Source organism: Ctenopharyngodon idella, chromosome 2, assembly GCF_019924925.1.
Source record: "Ctenopharyngodon idella isolate HZGC_01 chromosome 2, HZGC01, whole genome shotgun sequence".
Lineage (NCBI taxonomy): Eukaryota > Metazoa > Chordata > Actinopteri > Cypriniformes > Xenocyprididae > Ctenopharyngodon > Ctenopharyngodon idella.
In genome coordinates this window covers 41076931-41086892 of record NC_067221.1, presented here as the reverse complement: position 1 = coordinate 41086892, position 9962 = coordinate 41076931, and the positions used below count along the sequence as shown (strand labels likewise).

Below are 9962 nucleotides of genomic sequence, written 5' to 3'. Positions count from 1 at the left end.
AATACAATATAATATACTTATTTTAACTTATTTGTGTTTTTATCTATCTGACTTCAGTTAACATCAAAAGGTGAATAAAGAGTGAAAAACATGAAATATTTTGACCGCTTAATGCATCTGAAAATACACACTTTCCTTGTACACATACATATAATTATTATTAATAGGTCTATATATTTTAATATGATATGCTAATAAAATTAGTTGTTAAATTTAATTAGAAAATGCAAAACATTTTCACTAGTGATCTCATGCTTTTACTATATTAAAATGTGGTGTAAAAATTCACATCCATATTATAAATTTAAGATTTAAAAATAATTAAAAAAAAAATCAAATAAGGCAGAAATCATTTATTAAGAGCTACAGTTTGTAAAAAAAAAAAAAGAAAAAAAAAAAAGAAACAAAAACATAAAAAGAAAACAAAACAGTGTCCACCAGAATGTGGGAATATTAATGTATACATAATAATGGCCACTTTAACAGATGTCAGAACACTTAATACAATAAAACTGATCAGTGGAAACAAGGAAATGCAACATTAAAATAATGACGATTCACAGTATAATCTGTTTGGTGCACTATGTTGTAATTAAAAACTCAAATTCCAGTAAAAACCTTAGAAAAACAAGCTACAAGCTAAAGAAAGAAAATTAAAACCAAGTCATATGCAATTCAAATTACATTTTATAAAATCATATAATGGACTGAGCCATTATAATATAATATAATATAATATAAGCATTTGTTTGGACCAAAATTCTACAAAGTCCAAAATTCCAGCATTTTGCAAAGAGTGTGAAAGCAATACAAGGAGAAAATCTCAAAGAACGTCCACTGAGAGAAGACAGACATCACCTTACAATCATCTTACGATTTCACATTTCATATAATTAACAAAAGCCAAACCGCTGATGTCATTAGACCTTGGATTACTCAAAAGGCATCAGGCATCTTTATGTGTACATAAAATAGTGGAAAAACACATTTGGATCGTACAGTTAGGTTTGATGCTTGTATCCTAAAGATACAACCAGACAGACATAGTTATTATGTCTTGATATCATTGTCCAGCAGGCAGACCATTGTTTTTATTTTGTCATAATTTTAAACCAGCCTTTGCACCTGCTGTGAGAATATAAACTGTGAAACTTATACTCTCTGTATTTGGGGTATATTTGAAAGCTGCAGATGATAGAGTGAAGTTTAGTATCATTGAGATACTATTATAGTTTTTTATTAATATTTTGAATTGTGTGTGTTTTTTTTTTTAACTATAATGACCCTGGTTTGAAACGCTTAATACTACAGACTGTAACACTTTACAATAAGGTCTCTTTTGTTAACATTAGTTAATGCGTTAACTAACAATAAGCATTATATTTTTTCAGCATTTATTAACCTTTTTTCATGTTAGTTCACAGTGTGTTAACTAATGTAAACAGATACAACATTTGAGATAAAAATCTATTAGTAAATGTATTAGTTAACTAAGATTAATAAATGCTGTAGAAGTATTGTTCATTCTTAGTTCATGTTAGTTAATGTTAGCAAATTAAACCTTATTGTAATGTGTTGCCACTTAATCTGATGAATAATGAATATTAAAAACAAGATGGTGAGAGACAACACTAGTTCAGCCTTGACTGTTTAAATAAATCCTTTTTGAAGAAATACATAGTTTCGACATGGTTTTCACATTAGTAAGACGTCTATTTTATGCATAATACCAAACATCTCTGCATGTTTCAAGTATACCCCATTAAAGTGCTTTCCTAATGTTTTGTGCTCAGCCACAGCATTGAGTTTAGCACGCACGTTGATTCTCAAAGCAGCTGAACGCTCCTTGTAGGAAGCACACAAGTTGAGATATTGATGTCTTCACATGTGCATGAACTCTTGAATCCAAACAAGAGCGTATGAGACTCGCCCCGCGTTCTCACAGGTCGTGCAGACAGTGTTTCTTTCCCTTGTTGTGCTCCATCAGTTCAAGCATCTCCAGGACGACAGCTCTGAGGGCACGAGCGAGCTCCACCGCGCTGTACGGCTTCCCCAGAGGAGGCACATGTACAAACGCAGATCTGCCCTCGCCCAGAAACAGTGACGTGTAGTAGGTGTAGTCACACAGATACCTGAGGAAAGAAGATTTCAGAAAGAATACACTTAGTGCTCTGTTACAAAACTGAGAATCAGATGGCTGGATTAATGCAAGTTGGAGCGCACAAGTTCTCAGGCTCACTTTTTACCACCCAATTAATCCCAGATGGATAAAATCAAGTCCCACTCTACATTCCTGGGCAAAAAAAAAAAAAAAGGGCCAAGCCAAAAATGGCAAAATATTTAGTGGTCTTTTAATGGTCTTAAAGGGGTGGATGATTATGATTTGACTTTTTTTAACTTTAGTTAGTGTGTAATGTTGCTGTTTGAGCATAAACAACATCTGCAAAGTTACGACGCTCAAAGTTCAATGCAAAGGGAGATATTTTCTTTTACAGAAATCGCTTTTTAAGGACTACAACAGATGGCTGGTAGGGACTACAACGAGCTTCTTCCCAGGTTAGTGACATTACTAACCCTAAAATTTACATAAACCCCGCCCCCGAGAACACGCAACAAAGGGGTGAGGCCATGTTACTGCAATACAGTACGTAACAAATGCAATAGCATGTCATAAAAGCAAGATGACAACATTAGTTATAACCGTAATTAAATTAAACTATACCTGTTCTTCATGCAGCATATATTCTCTGGCTCTGTAGGATCTTAAAACAGTTTCCACACAAACGATTTATAGATTATCATGACAGAATATGCTAATCAATGACTTTAAGATAGTTAACTCCATATCAGCTACATAAATTCATCAACTAACCATTTAGAAACGTCCTGTTGCATTCTACATGTTGTCACTTCTTCTTGAGTCTCTCCATTATTGTCTGACTCCGGTTTGAACATAAAAGGCTGAACAGTTTCTGACATTTTCAGTGAGTCTGAGGTAATCGGCGCTGCTAACACGAACTCTTGAAACTTTATAAGTCTTTATAAGCAAAAATGCTCAGTTTTTGTGTGTGTCCCTTTAAATGCAAATGAGCTGCTGCTCATTTGCATTTAAAGGGACACACAAAAACTGAGCGTTTTTGCTCACCCTCAAAAAGTGACAAATTTAACATGCTATAAAAAATGATCTATGGGGTATTTTGAGCTAAAACTTCACATACACACTCTAGGAACATCAAAAACTTATTTTACATCTTGTAAAAGTGGCATTATATGACCTCTTTAAAGGGTTAGTTCACCCAAAAATTAAAATTCTGTTATTATTTACGCACCCTCAAATTTTTGCAAACTTGTATGAATTTCTTTCTTCTGCTGAACACAACAGAAGGTATTTTGAAGAATTTGGGTAACCAAACAGTTGATGGACCCCATTGACTTCCATAGTATGGGGAAAAAAAAATACTATGGAAGTCAGTGGGGCTCATCAACTGTTTGGTTACCCAGGATAAAAGCCTAAATTCAATCTGTTCATCATATAAAGCAATCGTGTCTCTTCAGAAAATTTTGGACTATTTATGAACTTTTTGAAGAGTCAAAGTGTCAGTTGTAGAGTGGTCAATGGAGGAACAGAAAGCTCTCAGATTTCATCAAAAATATCTTCATTTGTGTTCTGAAGATGAACAAAAGTCTTACAGGTTTGGAACGACATGAGGGTGTGTAATTAATGACAGAATTTTCATTTTTGGGTGAACTAAACCTTTAAAGGGGTCATGAACTGAGAAATCAAATTTTCTTTGAAATTTCCCTTTCCTTTTGACATATAAGAGGCCATCATACTATAAGAATATCCTGTAAGTTTCAGAACTGAAAACTTCTTTGTTAGTCCAAAAACAGCTTTTATTGTTACCGAGCCCAGATAACGACTCGTTGTGGAATGTGCCTCTTTATTACGTAATAGTGCGACAAAAGGCCGCCTCTGCAGAAGAAAATCACCTCCTACTTCAACACTGCAACTTTAGCCCCGCCCACCGTCGTGTTAGTGAGATGAGAGCACAGGATCACTCACTGGGCTAAAAAATAACATTTTCTTCCAAAAGTCTTGATTGTGTTTTTGTGCTCTACTAGAACAGGTTTTCATGCTTGAATGTTCATTATTTTCCTCATATTCTCCATTGTTGCAGTTCCTCTCTTCCCAGTCTGTCAGTAACGCTCTGTTTAGTTCCTGTCTCTATGAAGCCCCTCCTTCTGAAAAGCATAATGTGCTCTGATTGGTCGGCTGGAGCAGGTGTTGTGATTGGTCAAGCGCTTCGAGCATGTTTGGGAAATGTCCCGTCCCTTACCATAACTGCCAGTTTCAACACATTACTAACTCAACCAGGCCCCGCCCCTTTATTCTGCATATGAATTATTTAAATGAGGAATATTTGTGATGTGTTCGTTACTGGAAGAAAACTCAAGACTACAATGGAGGCGTTTCAGGGAGTTCAGAAACTGTGACACTGATATAGAGAATAACTCCCACTGGAGGGACTTTTTCATGCTCAAACAGCAACATTACACACTAAAGAAATTTACACAAGTAAAAAAAGCATAATAGGTCCTCTATAAAGAGCATTTTACTCCATGTTAGAGAAATGTCTATACCTGCCAGCGTCCTTCGATACAGACACGGAGACCCCAAGCCCAGAGGAGTTGACTCTCTTACAGACCGTGTCCATGTCTATGACAGAATGAATGCAGTCCGGCCCTCCCTCCATACAGCAGCGGGACTCAGGACAGAACCTGCAGTTGTCAAGCCGCATGTAACCCTGGTTATGACCACACTGTTCCAGTGTTACTGTGGTGGCCATCCCGGAAACTCCAACATGGACAACTAACTTTGAAAAAGCAGAAAGAAAAAATAAGCTTTTTTTTTAAATAAATAATTATTGATAAAATGTATTCTTAATAGGGCTGTCAAAAATTATGTTAATTTATGTGGTTTAACACGTTAAAAATAATTAACGCAGCATCCGTATTATATATTTTCCCCACATCCTTAAACTAGTGTTACAGTATATGATCACACGGTCTGTGCACTGTAACAGCTCTGTGAACAGAGAGAGCGCGGCCGACCGAGGACGATCCACATTTAACCAGTGATTTATTACTTAGGCTATTTAAATTTTAAAGATTTAAAACAGATTTGAATGTGGTTCGAGGATCGACTCAAGGATGCCTTATCAGAGTGGGTGGACACATAAATAACAGTCTCTTTTTTTTTTTTTTTTTTTTTTTTTTTTTTTACAAACGGTGATTCCCCGAAAGTTTGCCAATTTTGAATGATCCATGCTCATTTTTTTCTCTCTCAGCTACACACAACCGGAGCTGCTTTTCTGTGTCTGGATATAATGTGACATACAGGGGAATGTTCATGTATGCAATTTCCAGCAAAACCATCCTGACCGCTCTAAAATATAAATCTTTATTATAGGTTAATCAAAGTGTATTTGGGTGAAGACAAGGTGGATTTTTTGCACTCTTGATAAAAATATTAATAATATTTTGTCATTTATAGTGTAGCTTTAAGATGAATAGTATGGAAGCTGGTTTCCGCCACTGAATAAAAAATAAAAAAGGTAATAGCGACTTTTATAACTTGCAATTGCAATTTTATAACCCGTAATTCTGAGAAAAGAAATCAGAATTGTGAGATTTAAACTCGCAATTGCAAGAGGAAAAAAAGTTAGAATCGCAAGAAAAAAGTCAGAATTGTGAGAAAAAAGTCAGAATTGTGAGAAATAAACTTGCAAATGTGGGGAAAAATCAGAATTGTGAGAAAAAAAGTCAGAATTGTGAGATTTAAACTCACAATTGTAAGGAAAAAAAGTTAGAATTGCAAGAAAAAAGTCAGAATTGTGCGAAAAAAAAGTCTGAATTGTGAGATATAAACTTGCAAACGCGAGAAAAAAAAAAATCAGAATTGCGAGTTTAAAAAGTTGCAATTATCTTTTAAATTGTTTTATTCCATGGCGGAAACAAGCTTTCATAGAATAGTACAATTCATTATAAAAAATAATGTGCGAAAAAATCATTTTAATTTTACCACATGTGTACATACAGACTAAGCATTATAAACAATTAATATAACATATTATATTGATTATTATATTAAATAGTAGCGTATATAGCTTGAACTATTGTCGAATACACTATAAACATTTAGCATCACTTAACCTTAAAAAATTCAGTTCCTAAATGTTCATAGGTAATGTTTATGATTATGCCAATATGGAACAAATTTAAAACAAAAAATGAAAAAATGTTTTTTAGCACAAGCATGCGTGATTTTCGGGCAGATAAAGTTACGCTACTTGTGGGAGGTGCTGTTTCCACAGAGACGGTAGAAGATTCTGGACCGCCTGATACTCCACAGGAACTTCAGCAACGTGAAGGTTTATATCGTCACCTAAACCCAGTTTCTTCAGCTCCTGAGAAGGGGAAATTTTGCATAAGAAAATGTTACTGCTCAGAGGAGACTTCTCAACTTATACTGCATCAACTTTGCCTCAAAAGTTTCTACTGAAATTCCTGAAAAACAACAAAAGTAGACATAAATGAGTCAGCAGACATACAGTGAGAGTATAGAGCTATAAACTGAGTGTAGATTGCAGCTCAAGCGCTGAGGAAGAGCTGAAATTCAGTGCGTTTCTTTTGACACACACTGTAATGTCGACCAATCACAACAGAGTGTGCCGTCTGACCAATCAGAGCAGAGCAGGCTCTCAGAAAGGCGGGGTTTAGAATGACCAGATGCTTTATTGAACCGTTTCAGACACTGTGAGAAAAGAGCTGATGCTGCAATGTGTATTATGTGAAAATTAAAGTGTTTTTTGACCTTGGATGCATGTAAACCTGTTGTAGGACACTCCAAAACAACATTAGCAACCTTTAGCATAATAGGGGCATTTTAAAAAGATGTCATCTATGCTTTCTGTCTACAGATCAGATCCAGCCTTTGTGAAGATTTCAGACAGCACCGCCAATACTTGCAAACACTCCAGAAGATGCCAACATATGACATACAAAACTGTCAAATATATAGTAATCATTACAAGTTGTAATTGCTGCCTAACACGTCTGTTTTACTGAATACATGACATTAACTAACCACACGAATGTATATTACTGCCATATGGACATTACTTTGATACACTCATCTCTACTGATAAGAGAATAATTCCTGATTGTAACTTTGAAACAAGCATTTTCTGTAAAGCTGCTTTGAAACAATATGTATTGTAAAAAGTGCTATACAAATAAATGTGAATTGAATTTTACAGTTATGCTAAAGTCATGCAGAAACAAACACGAGTACAGATCATAGTTCATGGTTGATCTGATCTGCTCATTTCCTACAGGTGCAAATATCATACCTGTACTGCCACCCAGCTGGCATTAACCGCATGTTCACCAAACGGTTCGAAACCTACAGAAACACAGAGAAACACAACCATGTATGGCAGATGTAATGTAATGTCTTACATATATATATATATATACTTGATCCGGTCATTCTACAGTCAAACATTTTGTATAACACTTGTTTCTTCTCATATAAGAACATTTCAACTCAAATCAATATTTAATGTCCGTGTATTTATTTATTTATTTGGTAAGAAGCTGTATGATTTGCAGAATAATGTGCAAACAGCCAGTAATTATTACCTAATATTAAAGGTGAAACATGACTTCTCAGCTTCGGATGACTGTGCATTATCATCAACTTCTCTTTTATAGCTGTTACACCCTTTAAACTCAACCTAATAGGTTTTCAGGGACAAGCTGGAGTCAGCAAACCTAAACCCTGCAGTCCAGAGTCTAAGACTGGATTTAATCAGTAACTGCATAACTAAGTTTCAGATGAGATGTCGCCGTCAGTAACCTGTACAGTTACAGTACAAATACAGAACCAAAACTTTATTATTTACTTCACTGCACAAAGGACAGATATTCTAATATATATATATATAAAAATATAGAGATATATATCTCTATATTTTTATCAACCCAATCAGGAAAAAAGCAGCATGATGATAAGATTTAATTTAAATGAGCAATGATGATGGAAATAATTCCAGTAATTCCATTTTACTTTAATATATTATGGTACTGAATGATTATACAGTCATATACAACAAACAGGGTTATTATAATAAACTAAAACTATTAAAAACAAATCTGTTAATTAAAATAAAGTATAAATTAATTAATATAAATAATGAAACAAAAAATATAAATATTAGATAAAAAAATCTAAACTAAACAAAAATCAGAAATGTTGCCTTGACTAACTTAAATAAATTTAATGTGAAGCACTAAAATAACTAAAACTAAAATAAATTAAAACACAATAATAATATTTAAAAAAACACATAAAATTACTAAAAATGTAAAACTGAAAATATCAAATAAAAGTATTAAAGTATCAATATTATTGATGCTTTATATAAAATATACTTTATATAAATATGAATAAAAACTATAAATGATACTAAAAAAAAACACAGACTCAAAATACTTCAAAGAATACCATAGTAAAGTACTGTAGTAAATGTCCAAACAAACATAATTTAACATATACAGTACATGGTAGATGTCCCAAAACATGGTAGTTCTGTGGTAAATATAAAAATTGAAAATGAAACTGGTAATCATATTATCATAGTAATAGTAAAATACATGGTATCGCCACAGTAACTGTAGAAAAGAAAAGAAAAGAAAAGAAAAGAACACAGTGTCCAAAAATGTACACTACGATACTTTCCGATTCTTTTGTTAGTGATGGTACATCGAGATAAACAGATGTTTTATGCCATTCATTCTTACATTTAGCTCCAAATGACTTTCCGTTTTAAATACTGATCATTTGTGTAGCATGAAATCGATTATAATAATAATGAGTGACAGAAGCAGAAGCTGACTAGAAAAACTCTTAAAACTGAAACAAAAACCACATGATCTATCAAAACATTCCGTTTTCCGCTATGAAGACTTTCATCACAGTTTACCTGTCACGATAACCGTCTTCTTCTGGTCCATCACTGACAAACGAGAGAGTTTCGAACAAGAACAGAAGAACGATCATCAGATGAGATCTTCACAAACAGACATAAACACACATCATGATGACTCTTCCTCTCGCTCTGTCTGAACTGAGATTTGCGGTACCGGTGGACAACAGCGCCATCTGTTGTTCTGGCTTCTTCTTCTTTGAGCTTATTGGCGGTTCGCATTCTTAAAAAGAGCGCTTTGGCTGTTTACCCTCGTGAATTATTCAGTTACTAAATTAATGAATAATTTCTTTAAAAAAAGCATTATATATATACCTATGTTGTACACTTATTTATTATCTTAGTAATTATGTTGGCTTGAGAGAGCCAACATTCTGCTGATCTACTACTTCAGATTTTTATAATTCTTTTGAGACTAAAATTTGTAAATGCATGTCCTCCTAGAGCTCTATCTATCTATCTATCTATCTATCTATCTATCTACTAATCTATCTATCTATCTATCTATCTATCTATCTGCCAGTCTGTCTATCATGTTAAATCATGCTAGCAACATGTTAAAAATGCTAACAATATGCTAATTCATGCTAAAAACATTCTAGCAACATGCTAAAATATGTTAGCAATGTGCTAATTCATGTTAGAAACATGCTTGCAATGTGTTAAGTCTTGTTTGAAACATGGTAGCAATATTTTAAATATTGTCAGCAACATGTTAAAACATGCTAGCAATGTGTTAATTCGTGCTAGAAACATGTTTGCAATGTGTTGTCTTGTTTGAAACATGCTAGCAATATGCTAAATAATGTCAGCAACATGCTAAAACATGCTAGCAATGTGCTAATTCATGCTAGAAACATGCTTGCAACGTGTTAAAATATGTTAGCAATGTGCTAATTCATGTTAGAAACA

The 9962-nt window shown here is 33.9% G+C and overlaps 1 protein-coding gene across 2 annotated transcripts; it reads right to left on the bottom strand.

The window, feature by feature from the left end:
• Positions 1–338: 338 nt before the first annotated feature.
• On the bottom strand, positions 339–9238 carry pgpep1 (pyroglutamyl-peptidase I). Of its 2 annotated transcripts, none has more exons than XM_051913046.1 (5): positions 9048–9238; positions 7413–7465; positions 6351–6467; positions 4642–4874; positions 339–2132 (listed from the first exon to the last, which is right to left on the bottom strand). In XM_051913046.1, exons 1-5 carry the CDS (start codon positions 9076–9078, stop codon positions 1940–1942), a joined length of 627 nt encoding a protein of 208 aa, XP_051769006.1. In that variant the 5' UTR covers positions 9079–9238; the 3' UTR covers positions 339–1939. The 2 variants fall into 2 exon arrangements, with proteins under 2 accessions (XP_051769006.1, XP_051768999.1); XM_051913039.1 differs by lacking the exon at positions 9048–9238 and adding an exon at positions 7705–7956.
• Positions 9239–9962: the final 724 nt, after the last annotated feature.

Excerpts from the sequence above, each read along its gene's own strand:
- pgpep1 (XM_051913039.1), bottom strand. The coding sequence starts at position 7,759 with ATGATAATGCACAGTCATCCGAAGCTGAGAAGTCATGTTTCACCTTTA. Across the intron at positions 4,875-6,350 it reads GGAAACAGCACCTCCCACAA|TTAGTTGTCCATGTTGGAGT; the intron begins GTAGCGTAACTT and ends GCTTTTTCAAAG. Across the intron at positions 2,133-4,641 it reads GTATCGAAGGACGCTGGCAG|GTATCTGTGTGACTACACCT; the intron begins GTATAGACATTT and ends TTCTTTCCTCAG.